The 14,512-nt window shown below is 39.9% G+C and overlaps 2 protein-coding genes across 3 annotated transcripts; one reads left to right on the forward strand and one right to left on the reverse strand.

The window, feature by feature from the left end:
- Positions 1–1,450: 1,450 nt before the first annotated feature.
- On the reverse strand, positions 1,451–6,286 carry LOC108666176 (T-cell immunoglobulin and mucin domain-containing protein 2-like). Of its 2 annotated transcripts, XM_018152999.2 has the most exons (9): positions 6,204–6,286; positions 5,676–5,795; positions 5,242–5,368; positions 4,523–4,728; positions 4,198–4,486; positions 3,522–3,615; positions 2,715–2,819; positions 2,004–2,057; positions 1,451–1,646 (listed from the first exon to the last, which is right to left on the reverse strand). In XM_018152999.2, the coding sequence occupies exons 1-8, from the start codon at positions 6,243–6,245 to the stop codon at positions 2,027–2,029; spliced, it is 1,014 nt and encodes a 337-aa protein (XP_018008488.1). In that variant the 5' UTR covers positions 6,246–6,286; the 3' UTR covers positions 1,451–1,646; positions 2,004–2,026. The 2 variants fall into 2 exon arrangements, with proteins under 2 accessions (XP_018008488.1, XP_018008487.1); XM_018152998.2 differs by having other exon boundaries at positions 4,198–4,728.
- Positions 6,287–9,422: 3,136 nt separating this feature from the next.
- Positions 9,423–14,509, forward strand: LOC108666174 (soluble scavenger receptor cysteine-rich domain-containing protein SSC5D). Its single transcript, XM_018152994.2, has 8 exons — positions 9,423–9,506; positions 9,901–10,020; positions 10,805–10,928; positions 11,197–11,324; positions 11,374–12,076; positions 12,795–12,888; positions 13,890–14,015; positions 14,382–14,509. Exons 1-8 carry the CDS (start codon positions 9,465–9,467, stop codon positions 14,416–14,418), a joined length of 1,374 nt encoding a protein of 457 aa, XP_018008483.1. The 5' UTR covers positions 9,423–9,464; the 3' UTR covers positions 14,419–14,509.
- The last annotated feature ends 3 nt before the right edge of the window (positions 14,510–14,512 follow it).

The raw sequence follows: 14,512 nt of genomic DNA on the forward strand, positions 1-14,512 counted from the left end.
GCTTCCTGCTTCGGTGGGGGTTCGCTAAACTAGCGTGTCTTGTCAGCATGTCCAATGCTACCTGGAGCCCCCATTCTACTCGTTTTACACCGGAACTTGGTCACTTTATATGACCCTATACAACGCCCGAAATGTTAAAATTCTACTACTACGTCGTCTAGAGCCTTGTGTCCGATCAGCGAACTGCAAATTTAGCCAAAACTTGCGTCATAATGTAATGCTTTTTTTCAATTCATTATTGAACCATTAGTCAGTTTGGAGTCACGGTAGGGGATGTGCTGGTCTGAATTGGCGAGTCCGCCTACGACTCTGACGAGACTCAACAGCCCCAAATTTATGCTTCGGCCTTCACCAGCCGCGCCTGCAGTTCTGGCTTCTGGTTGCCAGCGAAGTTAACAATCCAGCAGCTTAGCGCTCACTACGTTGTCTCTGCATATATAACAGCCACTTAAGCATACATGCAAAATTTGCTGCTAACTATAGTGAATTATTAGTTTATTACTGCCTAGGATTATATTATATCAAACCATGGAATCAAATGTCAACCAGAAGATTTTCATTTTCAGAAAAGGCTAAAAATTTTTAACAATAATAAATCATAAACTTGAAGGGCGAATTCCTTCAGCTGTATGAAGCGGGACTCTGAAGTCTTGTGTACATCTGCATTGCAAACATTGATGCTACGTCTACTGCGTTTTCTATACATTTCTTTAAACGATAACAAGATGCGTAAAGAAGAAATGAAACTCTGAAATTTTAGTCGTTTAACCTCTTCCTCATCATCAAGAGGGGCCGGGAAACGCAGCAGTTTCGTAGAGAATCCAGCCAATGCGTGAGATCAGCAGGTCGGGAGATGACCTCCACAGGGAGTCGGATTAAAGTCGGATTTAATTAAGTATGAGAAGATATCTAGGATTTGAATCTGGATGAGCAAGTGATTGTCGGATTTTTTATAAGGAATGTCAAATTCCCAAACTGCTTGTCACTCAATATAGTAAGAACTGAGTTTTTGATGACGTTATAAAGATTTTCTTTGTATAGTTTTGGTGAAGTTTGTTTCGACATAAAACAATAAATAACAAACGTTCAAGGAAGGTTTGTTATTTGTTAGGTGAGGTTCAAATTGAAATCGTGAAATTGGATAAATGTTTCTTGAAAGCTGATTCATTCTCTGTTTGCTCCCTGTTTCGTACTGTAGTCTTAATTTTTTTCCGAAGCAAAAAAACGATGAAACCATCCATCTTAACGAAAATATTTCTTGATAAAATATGTAAGACGACAATCAAAATGGAATTTCAGCTGCCGACAGGCGCTGAAATTTAATTATTTTACCACGTATTACTAAATATTTTACCATAGAGTAGTTGAGTTAACAAATCATATTAAAAACAAATTCTCATGAATTTTCTAAAGAATAAGTCCTGTAAGGAAATCGACAATAAGTAATCAAGCCTTTTGGTTATTTATTGAATTTATGACTCACAAGTATTTGAACCAGCAATCGTGGAATAAAATAAAGTTCAGCCTTTCAGGATCGTGTAGCTAAATTCGCCGATCACGAGGACGCACTAAATGATGGAGACGCTTGGGGTGGACGGCCGGAATGCGGGGATTTTGTTGAATGACATCCAGGTTACTTTCTTCAGCTGGAAATGCGGAAAGAAATTTTGCGTTAGGAAAGAAAGTCATTGTAAAAATTTATTACATTATCAGATTAAGAAGTCATTGTTTTGCGTCATCCATAACAGGAATGATTTTTGAGCATGTAAACGTGTGTTTATTCACAATGTAGATTATCTGGTATCACGCATGATAGTCAAGATCGAGTGATCCGTTGTGATTTTCTAAAATAATTTCATTTTGTACATAAAATTATTTTGATTTAATAAATTACATGACATATAAAATCAATAGCATCAACTCTAAAAGCCTCAATAAAGTAAATTGGAATAGCGGATAACATCATATCTCGTGGTTCATTAGCTCATATTAATAATACTCACAAGCCAGCATTTAAGGACAAGGTTTACACCGAGGGAGACGTCTTGCAGAGCACGCTGGGGGAGAATTGCGTTAGTTTAATTTAGTGTCTTTGTTTGTGCTATTTATCAGAGTTGTTGAAAAACTAAATGCCTAATAATGACAATGATTTTTGGGTCAGAACGAAAAATTACTCTAAGAGTATATATTATAGAATAAATACTTATTCTGATAAATTAGTAATGTGCAATGCATTTCACATTAATTAACTTACAACTTCATTTACTGTAATAATCCACTAACCCCAAAAATAAACATATTGAAGCAGTATACATTCGTTACCGTAGCGATCCACATATTTTGTTCGAATTAGAAGGCGTCACTTCAATTGAATGAGTGGATATGCGTTGGATGAAGATTTTTCGTGCTAATTCTAAAAAAAATATTTATTTTAAGTATTCGGGGCTTTGCAAAGAAGTTTGGAAAACGTTTCGAGATTCTTTTGACAATTTAAGCGTAAGATAAATTTACTTGAAAGTCTTTGTTTATTTTAAGTATTCAGGGCTTTGCATCTAAAATAAGTCTGGAAAACGCTCCGAGAATCTTTTGACAATTTAAGTATAAGATAAATTTACTTGAAAGTCTTTGTTTATTTTAAGTATTCGGGGCTTTGCAAAGAAGTTTGGAAAACGTTTCGAGAATCATTTGACAATTTAAGTATGAGATAAACTTACTTGAAAGTCTTTGAACAGGCAACGTCATTCCACCGGTAGTTTTGGTTCTGCCTCATCACGACGCAGTTCTCAGTGCGGGCTCCGTTGGGCTCACCGGTGTTCCAACTGGAAAAAGATATATTTTATGTTAAAGAGAGCCATGTAACTGTTAAGACTGTAGTTTAAGAATGTTTACGTTTAGATGTACCATTTTTAGGAACCGCGTCAATGTTCATTAAGAGCATACGGGGTGAATTTTATCTTGCACAAAGTCTCCTCGTGATTGCCAAAAAACACTCCTCTCAAGTTTTCAGTTTTATTCGAACCTTGCAAGGCAATTTACTTCAGAAGCATTTAATGTTGTCTAAGCCTATAGCACCTTACGGAAGGCAATAGATCCAGCAGCTATCTTAATCAATCGTCAGATATGGAAAGATCGGGTTCCAAAGGCCAGATCCCTTGTGGAATCAGTAATCACGCCACGAAAATTATAAGAATCGGCAACAGGCCATGGGCCTATTTCTTCAGTGCCGGCAATTCTATTCTATTCTAAGATTCAAACTGTTTGGCTTCTTCTAATCACATAGCCCGACGCGAGATTTCGAAAATCTCGAAGCGCTTATTAGCTGCCTTCCAATTATTCGATCCGAATTTAATTTATTGCGTTTATTTAGTGATAGATTTATTAGGGAAAATCAAAGAACGGATGAAGTAAGTATAACATGGAAACCATGTCACGCTGGTACACATTTATCTAATATCTGTTAGACTTATTAGCACCTGATCGTTTAGGTTTATTATATTTAATATTCACTGTGACCAACTCACTTGGTGTAGGAGATGGTAGCTCCTGCAAAGGACTTGAACACTCCTTCGACGTCTATGTCGTTGATGCCGATGTAGGTGTGAGTAGTCAGGATACCTGATATCACGAGAAGACATTGAAACTGGATAAGTCTCTTAAACCAGTGAATTCATCAGCGAAGGAAATGTATTGACTTTTCAGAAAGTTGATGGGCATTATTACTCTAATTTTTAACTCTTTGAAAGGTAATTCACAGAGCATATCAACTGCTCGAAGAGTTTCCTAGACTGTTATTTGTTTGAACGTTTTTCTTTTTTACGTAATTTTGGTATTGTAGATAATAAGGCGTTTGTTGCAATTTTATTATGTACAGTTTATCCTTAACTAGCAAACGTTTTTGTTTCATTTGCAAGATTTAGTGAAACGCCTACCGAGAATTCAGTAAAGTTTAAAGCTAAGTAAGAAATTGAACACTTAAGTAAAGTTTAAGTGTTCAATTTCAAATAGAAGGTGCAATACAAGTTTAACTCAAAAATCCTTTACCCATGTTCGTCAAATTTAAAAGTGAAAATTTTTAGTTGCATTCAAAGTCTTCTCACTATGAAAGCTTTGTTCAACATTTTACGACGCTCTGTAGGTTCATTAAAATAAATAATAAATTAGTAACTTAATCAGTTTGACACGCATGGCAATGCTTACCTTGTACAGCTTCCTGCTCTTCCTTGGAATCAATAGTGGCGAATGTAGCACCGTTGCTGGTACAGAAACTAAGAGCACCAGCCCTGTTGTAAACATCCGTAGAAACCAAGTAGCATTTGTTGAGCAGCATCGTGAAGCCCTTAGGGCAGGTCGCGACAGGGGCAGCCGTGGTCGTTGAGGCCTCTGTTGTCGTGGGGGCTTCAGTGGTCGTTGGGGCCTCCGTGGTTGTTGAGACCTCTGTTGTCGTGGGGGCTTCAGTGGTCGTTGGGGCCTCCGTGGTTGTTGGGGCCTCTGTAGTCGTAGGGGCTTCCGTTGTCGTTGGGGCTTCAGTGGTCGTTAGAGCCTCTGTTGTCGTTAGGGTCTCTGTTGTTGTTGAAGCTTCAGTGGTCGTTGGGGTCTCCGTGATCTCTGGAGTCGCCGTGGTTTCAACGGCCGCCGTAGTTGAAGAAGCCACGGTCGGAACCACCGCTACTTGTTCTTCAATGCCCATGCACGCCATCAGCGCCTGGAGCTCCGCAGCAGATTCTTCCACTGGGAAAATTATTGTAAACATGCTCACTCGAATTTTGGGGAAAGGGTTTTGGAGAGACTTAGTAATTGTTGAAAAAAGTGTTAAGAAAGCAAATTTATTTAATTAGTTGTTTAGTTGACGACAAATATTTAGTACTCGTTTTCACGCAGAGGTCTTAGAATAACTTTTCGCAATTAATGCTTAGTATTTCTTTGCTATTAAGATCGCGAACTCTTTTGCCACGCGAGGGGAATGCATCTGTCTGTTGAAAAAGAGCCGCTGAAAGGCGGTCCTGTCGGCTGAACATATTCACGTATTTCGGCAATTATTTGAGTAGATGGTGGATGTGATCGATGTCTATAACCTATACGATGTACCTATAGGATCGATGTCTATACCTATACCTGGCACAGTCATTCAATCTACACTAAAATTGTGATTTCGATGCAAACACATAAAATAAACCAAAGGTCGTGAAGTTACGAAGAAAATTTAATGAAAATGTGGCAGTTATGGGATATTTTGTAAGTCACCTGTTTGGTAAGGCACAGTGCTGCAACCGCTCAAAACGCCGTTTTTGTAGTTCAGTTTCACCATCAATTCGTATTTCTCCGTCAGCTCCGGGACTCTTTGGTAGGCCACACCGTTGAACCATGCATTCTGTGATGAATCAAGGAGAGATTAACGAATAATATCGCTTAAAGTGAATGATAGAATTTGGTTCATTTTTTCCAGCAGTAAACTAAGATTATTGTAAATAATAATGCATGACTTAGACGTCATTATTCTGATTATGAAAATTCACGCTGAAGGCAGCGTTTGTGTTCATTGTTCCATATAAGTTCAAAATGCGTGGGTGGTTCACGGAGTGTAGTTCTAAGAACACAATACTGCACGACAAATTAACGGACAAGCTTGAAACAAATCAAGCTGACATAAATCAAAATATTTTCGACTATCGTCTCACGTTGGCATCGTCGGCACTGCAAGTGTCCGTACAGGTGACGGAGGGAGAGCCGCTGTCGGCATAGGCCACGTTCACCGACACCGTGCATCTCGACACATCCTGCGCCAGCGTCTGGCCAAGCTGCGCACGAAAAATTATTATCTCTAAATGCTGTAATCACGACACGTAAAAGCGAAATCATTCGTGGTTGAGTTAAGTACTAAAAATATCATATGTGAAAATTACATAAAATTATTTATGATTGCTTTGGAGCATTATGATTAGCTTTTGTTCTTCTACAACCGCGTGAAGTTTTAAATTTCAGTCGCAATATACGAGAATTTGCAAACGTGCAAATGTGCTGAGCAAATTATCATCTCAAAGCATTTCTCTATTTGTAATTAAAAACCTTTTTACTTGTTACACGGAATGAAGCTATATTCCTTATGCTTCATATAATTTCATGTGACAATAAAATAGAATTATAATTGAGAGCTTATTTTCTTAACGATATATTATGGAATGAAAAAACTAGGAAGGAGTTCTTACCAAGCCAAAGAGGAACACGAGTGCGAACTGAAGAGTAGCCATGTTGACACTGCAATGGAGTCCTATTCTGCCGAGGGCTTCTTTATACCTGACTTGCTGTACCACAGTGACACTGCTCGCGTAATTGCCGCATTCAGACGATAATGATGCAGTGTAAGGCCTCTACCCACAAAGCGCTTGACATCAATGCATGGGCTTTGGGCTATAGTCACAATCAAGAACTACGCAATTGATGGCAATGATTGAAATTCCGTTTTTCCCTTCATGGATATGTCTGAATGTTCACTTAGGGGTCCTTGGTGAACTATTGGTTAGAATACGTTAGATTAAAAGAGTTTCCCCTGTGATGAATGCCGTGCAGAACCTGCACTAAACATTCCTCTATTAGACACTTCAATGTTCCATTTAGGTGAGTTGGCATTGCTTGAAATGCTCTTCTGTTAGATCTCGGTAAAAGATCTGGCGAAAATCTGTGCAACTGTGACACATGGAGCTTAAGCTATAATTTTAACTTTTGTTATCTTTAAAAGCAGAAAAAAATATTTAATGATAATATACTCCTATCAGTAGTGTCGCTATGATCTTCCAACTAAACGATGTGCAAGCTGAACAAAACATTGCGTGTAGATAATGTTTTGCCCCTGCAACTCATGTGGAAATCTCCTGAAGGTGTTGGTAAATAGTTCCTAAAAGAAGGTAATAATAATTACTGAGGCGAACTATTTATAACAATAAAATTGGTTTCGCTTTCGAGACATGGAATTATTTCTTCATTTCAGAACTGATTCAGCGAGCCGTTCGATTAAAATTATATTTTCCATTTTATCTATTATAAAGTTAGCAAATTAACTCATAGTGCTTAAAAAAAATTATTCCAGCATCAGCAGATATTATTAATCACACTATCGAAGCTAGCAGTTCATAATTACATCATATTATTGCTAACGTTTATTGTTTACGTTCGTCATGCGGAATAATACCCGAAAGAAATAATTGAGTTGGTGATTTAAAGTTCCTTACATGACCTACTTCTGTTCTTAACCACTTATGCCACATTCACCAACGAAATGTATTAATTGCAAAGCTAATCTTCTAAGGCTAATTAAAAATTTTTGGTTCAGTAACTCTGGCCAACACAAAGAAAATAAATATTCATGTCCTATTCGCAAGAAACAAAAAAGGGACAAGGAAAATGTCTTCCGAAAAGAGACTAGTCTCGGTAACTTTTGGTGCCAAACGAACTCCAAAGTATGATTCCAATCATTCTTAGAATTTTTACAATCAGTAAAAATGAATTTGCCTTAAATAAACTAATACTTGACTCAATTTTCACTTGACTCATGTTTCACTTGACTATACAGGAACCGGTTACAGTGAATCTAACAAATGAGTTTTTGTCTCAATTTAATATCTGTGGACTTCTCCAGTAATATAAGGTATTATGGGCTGTGAATGGACAGAAATGAATAGTGTTACGGTCTTTAGTATCCTTGGTATTTGTTTCGGAAGTAGCAGTCGCAGGCCACGATGGATCGCCGCCTCTGATTATCGTTCATCCGCCGTCATTTGAGCCAGCTGATGCACGATGCTGTTGCTTGCTTCTCGCCGCTGGTAGTGTTGCAGGGGAGGTCGATCTGGGATTGTGCCCAGGAACACGTCCAGTCGTCCCTTGAAAGTCTCCAGGGTGAACTCACCCATTCTTAGATCCTTTAGAATAGAATAGAAGTGTCGGCGTTGAAGAAATAGGCCCATGGCCTGTTGCCGATTCTTGAACTTTTCGTGACTTGATTCACAAGGGATCCGGCCTTTGGAACCCGATCTTTCCATAGCTGACGATATCTTTCCATAGCTGACGTTAGCATAGCTTTGGTTGGACGACAGCCCCGACCTTGCCGCGGAAAGAGATCCTTCCCGCAGGAATTGAAATCTGGGCGCTGATCTGTTACGTAGTGCATGGGGGCAGAAAATAAAACATAGTATTTAGTTGATACATTAGAATCGGTTACAGAGAGACGAAATCATAACAGCGACTGATCAGTAGCGCTACAGAGGTACTTTTCACGTACGGACAAGTATCAACTTAATGCCATCATATTATTGTTTTGTTTATAATGTATGAGTGACAAAAAATACTTTTTATTTACCTCGATACATTTGTTGCTTTCGTAGGGTTGGCCGATGTCATTCCATTCTACTTCATTTCCTTCTATGTGCAATATGTACGCGAAGTTTCTTTCATTGACCCAAGATTAGTTATTAACATCGGATGTCTTTAAAGGGACATTGAATTGGGCAGCAATTCTCCCATTGTGCAAGTTATGACGCGCTCTACCAGCGCGCAAAGCGTGTCATAACATAACTAGAGTGCGTAAAGAGTTCATCTTTTTAACCGCATTCGCTCCTCAAATGAAAAATATTTAAATTACTGAATCCGTGTTTGAAATCGATATTCTTCTTTATTTTTAAAATCATTAGAGAGAGATTGGAGTTCTGTAGGCGTCGTACAGAGGACTGGACTCGAGGCATAGAAAATATCATTCCGGTCCAGACGCTCTTACTGTTACTGAACACGTGTAGTGAAAATTTGTAATGGTTCTATTGTGAGAAAACATAGATTTTTAAATGGAATTTTGTGTAATCCTTTGGCGCTGATTGTTTGGTTTCTGTGTAATTGACCGTTTCTCAAGTTTGACTGAAAAGAATCATATTTTTTTCCTACTTTGTATTATACGAAAGTGGAACTTCCCATTATTCAATTTTGGAGAATGAGTGTTGCGCTAGCGGCTGTTTCCAATCAACGTGTTACTGTCAGAAAAATTGTAGAACACAAGTTTTGTCTGAAAAAAAAACGATAACAAAGAAAGTCTTGTACGCGCTAAGAGCTGGACGTAGTTCTGCAGGTGTTGAGTACGGCACTGCCATGCTCAATGCTCATAGTTCACCGCAACGTTCAGTTGACAGCTTGATTGAATGCATCCTAAAACGTAGGAAATTTCTGGAAACAGTGCAGCTAATGAATAGAGGCCACTTGAAATGACCTCCAAATGTGAGCTAACTCCTGCTGATTGCAAACAGTGCATAGATATTGTTCTTTTGAATGGGCCTCTTTTAGGTCTTTAGATCAAGTATTGGAAACTTGGCGAGTGTAGTGCAAGTTTAGGTTCATGCTTCACCTTAGGCAGCAACTCTGTAGGCCACTCGCTGCAATAAAAGTTCGAAAATTTTGTGAGGAATTCAGTCTTGAGCCAACCTCTGACAGGAATGACCATGGCTTGTCTAAAGATCTTCATTTTCGTGGTAGCTGTAAGTTTTATTCACCATCGTCCATGTCCATATTACGCTACCTCTCAAGCTACCGATTACTATTAGCTAAGAATATTTTTTAGTGTTCTGATTTACTACCGTTATTTTATGATAACGATAACGTCGTCTCTGAACATTTTTACAGATAACACTCAATAACTGTTATATAAATATCGCCTTCGTTTAGCTGTTTCTTAGACAACGCACTTCCTCATAATTTCATAAATAACGATTTCTCATGAAAATGTTTTACAGATAACGCTCTCCCTCGAACGTTTTCACGAATATTTTCGTGAAAACGTTCGCTTGCACGGTGAACGCTTGCAACGAAATATTGCAATTGATTCTAGTTGTCCTTGGTAGTATCGTTAATCGAGGTTTATCTCTTGGTTAGCTGTGCAGCGCTGGTCGCCTCACACTGGCGACTGACTGCGATGTCACCGTCAGAGTCGACTACCCCACCGGCGCAGCGGCCTCGCCCTTCTGCTCCTTGTCCTGCAACGACGCTTCCAGCGTGAGTCTCGCATAACCCCTCTGGTGGAATCAATCTATGAGATACAGGCTCCCATAATCGATCTTAATTTCTTCTTCGTTGCCAACGAACGATAATTCGAGTAAACTATTACTTTTCTTACCAATATTGCTTTGATTTTTCTCAACAGTCTTTCATATTATTTTGAATTTAAATTGGGTTAATAAAAACAACGATGACAATCGGATGCTCACATTTTTTTCTGTCGACTATACCCACCCTGCGATAAATTTGTTCCTTTGACCAGTAATTAGAGCGCTTGTAGTACGTTTGAAAATGGCGAAGCGTTTTTTTAACCTATTCTACGACTCCTAAAGAAATATTGAAAGAACAATAGAGTTAGAAATGTAAAATTACATCCCCTTATTTCCTACCGTCAATGACACACGAGTCGTCATCCAGCAGCTACTGCTTCTAACTCGCCGCTCGTTATATAGTCAAAACCGTATTGCACTGGTCACAATTCCGATTTGTATGGATCAATCACCACATAATAACTAAGGAGCTTTTAAGATCGCTCTAGACAATTTTGACTAAGTTTTGTTCACGAAACAGATAGTTTCTATTGCAGGCCGGTGACACAATTGTTGTCGCCGATTGTAAGGTTGTCGCTGAATAGAACCAGACACTTTTTTTCATAGGTGCCGTGGCGGCGATATGTGCCATTGATAGTAGTTGATGTAGTTCATGGATACATTGAATTCATTATGAGATATAATGTGCCCTCTGAAGCGAGGATCACGCGTTATAGAGTTGACTGTTGCAGCTCTTCATCTCTGGCGTGGTGTACAAGAGGTTCGCGCAGCTTCAGGAGACTAGCCAGCAGATGGTGGAAGCTACCTTCAGGAACGGTCAACTGACTAAATGTGCTCTCGTGCCCTACCTCACAAGTAATTTTTTTAAATTCCAATTATATTGCATTTAATTCTCTGTTGTGATCTCAGTATAGAATTTCCGATTTAGAAAATCAAACTTCAAATATCCTTTATACAAAGGTTTTAATCTGCCAATCGCTCAACTCATCTGCTTCGGTATCCGTTGAATTTATTGTTTTGCCGTCCTGTTAATCGTTGGGCAACTTTTTAAGGAAGAAAACAAGTATGCCAGATTCCATCCCGAATTAGTGATATGTTCAACTTATCTTGTACAAATTTACAGGTGAGCAGCTTCTAAGTGAGGCAGAAACGTTACAAGCAGCGGTGAACGCTTGCACCGAACCTTCCAACATCGAACCCACGACTGAGGCTCCAGTGTCCACGACTGAGGCTCAAGTGCCCACGACTGAGGCTCAAGTGTCCACGACTGAGGCTCCAGTGTCCACGAACCACGACTGAGGCTCCAGTGCCCACGACTGAGGCTCCAGTGCCCACGACTGAGGCTCAAGTGTCCACGACTGAGGCTCCAGTGCCCACGACTGAGGCTCCAGTGCCCACGACTGAGGCTCCAGTGCCCACGACTGAAATTATATTCTCGACTGATGCTGCAACAACAGAAGAGGCTACGACAACACCGGAACCCACAACCACACCTGAACCTACCACCACACCGGAAGTAACTACCACTCCTGAACTTACAACAACACCTAAACCTACAACAACACCTGAACCTACAACAACACCTGAACCTACAACAACACCTGAACCTACAACAACACCTGAACCTACAACAACACCTGAACCTACAACAACACCAGCTCCCACAACTACACCAGCTCCCACAACTACACCTGTACCCACAACCACGCCTACAAGCACTACCACGACGAAGCCTACGACCACAACTACCACTACGACCACTACGACAACGAAGCCTACGACCACAACTACCACTACGACCACTCCCAAACCCACCACAACAACCACGACGCTGCCTCCCATCACTTACTCGTGTCCCTCCGGCGCCGTGAAGTACAACGATCGGACGTGCTACAAACTCTTCACCACACCCAAATCTTGGAGTGACGCCCGCACAGCATGCCAGGCTTACGGCGCTACGTTGGTCCGGATCACTTCCTTAACGGAGTTCAACTACCTCAGAAGTGAGTGTAGCAGTAGATCACAGACTCATTTATGATGCAGACTTCACAAAGATGAAAATTTATTTCTGGCAATGGTTTCACGTTTCTCACTCACGACATGTTCACGGCAATGTCGTTGGAATAAAGCCGTGTGTAGTTTCATGTACAAAAATGTGCGAGAGTTATGAAAATTATAACTAATGATGCAAATTTGTAGGACTGTCGAATCCTGCTAGTAATCTTTCAATGACATTTTCAGTATTTACATTTCTCTTGTTTTTTCATATCATCTAAAATTAACAAGCCGGTCGATTGCATTCTCTTGTCCAACACGAACTCGTTCAAAAATATTACGTGATAGCAGACTTATATAAAGGAAGTAGGAATCGTGACTGCCATGAAAAAATTAAAATTTATCAGTACCTTTCATTGAACAATTAATTTTTGGCTTTTTCGAATTTAATAAGTTGATGTACATATGTGTCTCTCACCTGGAGCACTGATGAAGCTAAGAGAAAATTCGGTTATTTGCTTTTCATCGACAGAATTCCTAAGTACAAGCAAGAAATATTTTCCCGATAATGAAAAGAAACAACCGCTGGTAAACCGAATACGTCACACGAGGAGGTCGATTTGATTTAACAAGCATGGCCAGCGAGAAGCAACTCTGCAATGAAAATCAGTTCACGATAATGCATGCGGTACAAACTAATTATTAACTTGAATTCTACAATTTCAGGCTACGCAAGCTCCTACTACTTCTGGACTGACGTCAATGATATCGCCAAGGAAGGAACCTACGTGTTTTCCAACGGTGGCACTCCGTACATCACGTGAGTTCACCAGTTGATAATTTTTTCCAGCCGGCAGTAAAATTCGTTCGACAAGTCATTTACAATATAATAAAAATAATTTTACTGATATGGCTGTTTCAGCATTTATTAGGCCTTAAGTTGGTCGCCGATTCATGACACTGCAGAACACCACAGCTTGTTGCGATCTCGAACTCGCAACTCACTGCTCCAATTTTGCAATGTTTTAATCAATCGCCCGGCCTCCTTGCCGATTCTGACCAAAAACTGGCGCACAGAGCTGGGATCAAACCCGCACCTCTCTGCTACACTCCTGGTATTCTGACCAGTAATTTCAACACCTGTAAGGTTGTCGCTGAATAGAACCAGACCTTTTTTTATATTTATATATTCTATTAGTTCTAAACGTTTGTTCTCATCGCTTCATCAATGACAAGTCATGGAGAGTGGCCAGGCACCTCATCATGCGAGACATTTCATCATTTTGGAAATTCATCGTTGGGACATTTCATGAATATTGCAATTCACCATAATTTTCATTAAAGTACATCAAGTGAATTTTGCAAACATAAGTGCATGTAGGTTAGGTTAGGTTAAATTAGTAAACTATGGAATGTCCACTATGATGAGGTGTCAAGGAAGAAGAAACCGTCGTGGATGTGCCTTGTACGTGCGTCGAATGAGTTCATGCAGGAATAAATAACGGCTTCTTTTACGAATTATTACGTAGTGAATTCATAATCCCGTCAACAATCCGAGACGATCACTGGAATTCTCGATTGGTTCCCGTTATCGACTCCCAAGATTAGCATGCTCTAGTAATTTCTCAACCCGCAGGACAACTCGGTTTTATCGTCTTTCTCGCATCCATCTACCAAGTGTCCCGCTATTTTGTTCATAACTATCCAAGTTTTTATTTACTGTGAGAGACTCGAGTGATAACCTGATAACTTGCGTGCTGGCAACAACAGGATGATCAGCAAATTAAAGGTGATCACACTTGCATTTATCAATTTTCACAGTTGGGGTGTGGACAAGCCGAAGGAATCGAAGTGGTGGTACATCAGCTGGTTGCAGGGCAACCTCGACTGCGTCATGTTCAGTCCCAGCTCAGGAATGAGCGACGAGGATTGTAACGACAAAAAATAGTGAGTATAAGCTAGATATGTTAAGGGCTCCTCACATCAATTATGCAGTTCTGCTACGCACGCAGCAATGGTTTACTGCGTGCCGGATAATCGCTGCCATAGAAACAGCAATTTCTCCATAGGCAAAAAATACGATGAATAGTGGTTGATCAGGCAGCCACTTGAGCCAAATCGTTAAGACCCAAAAGATACTCTCCAGAAATGTTCAATATGACATGTTCGTTCGTCATCAGTTCAGCCGGCAAAAAGCCTAACACTTGGCAATACCGTACTCGGTCCAATTAACAAATACCAGCATCTATTTAATAGCTATAATAATCAGAAACGTGTCTCGCATTAATTAAGCTTCCTATATCTTCTGTGCAGCTTCGTATGCCAGTCGGCCACTATTCCTTCACGCTAAATCAGAACAAGCCTGTCACCTGTGGATCAAAATGACGACAGAGTAACATCAGTGATCATCGACGCACACCAATGTTGATGTAACAAAAATAAAC

Source organism: Hyalella azteca, unplaced genomic scaffold (genome assembly GCF_000764305.2).
Source record: "Hyalella azteca isolate HAZT.00-mixed unplaced genomic scaffold, Hazt_2.0.2 contig11372, whole genome shotgun sequence".
In the NCBI taxonomy this organism is placed as follows: Eukaryota; Metazoa; Arthropoda; class Malacostraca; order Amphipoda; family Hyalellidae; genus Hyalella; species Hyalella azteca.

Coding starts and splice junctions, on each gene's coding strand:
- LOC108666176 (XM_018152998.2), bottom strand. CDS start 6,245: ATGGCTACTCTTCAGTTCGCACTCGTGTTCCTCTTTGGCTTG. Junction 4,729..5,241: donor CACTGTGCCTTACCAAACAG/GTGACTTACAAA, acceptor TAATTTTCCCAG/TGGAAGAATCTGCTGCGGAG. Junction 2,820..3,521: donor GCTACCATCTCCTACACCAA/GTGAGTTGGTCA, acceptor ATCTTTTTCCAG/TTGGAACACCGGTGAGCCCA.
- LOC108666174 (XM_018152994.2), top strand. CDS start 9,465: ATGACCATGGCTTGTCTAAAGATCTTCATTTTCGTGGTAGCT. Junction 10,929..11,196: donor TCTCGTGCCCTACCTCACAA/GTAATTTTTTTA, acceptor ACAAATTTACAG/GTGAGCAGCTTCTAAGTGAG. Junction 14,016..14,381: donor GATTGTAACGACAAAAAATA/GTGAGTATAAGC, acceptor TCTTCTGTGCAG/CTTCGTATGCCAGTCGGCCA.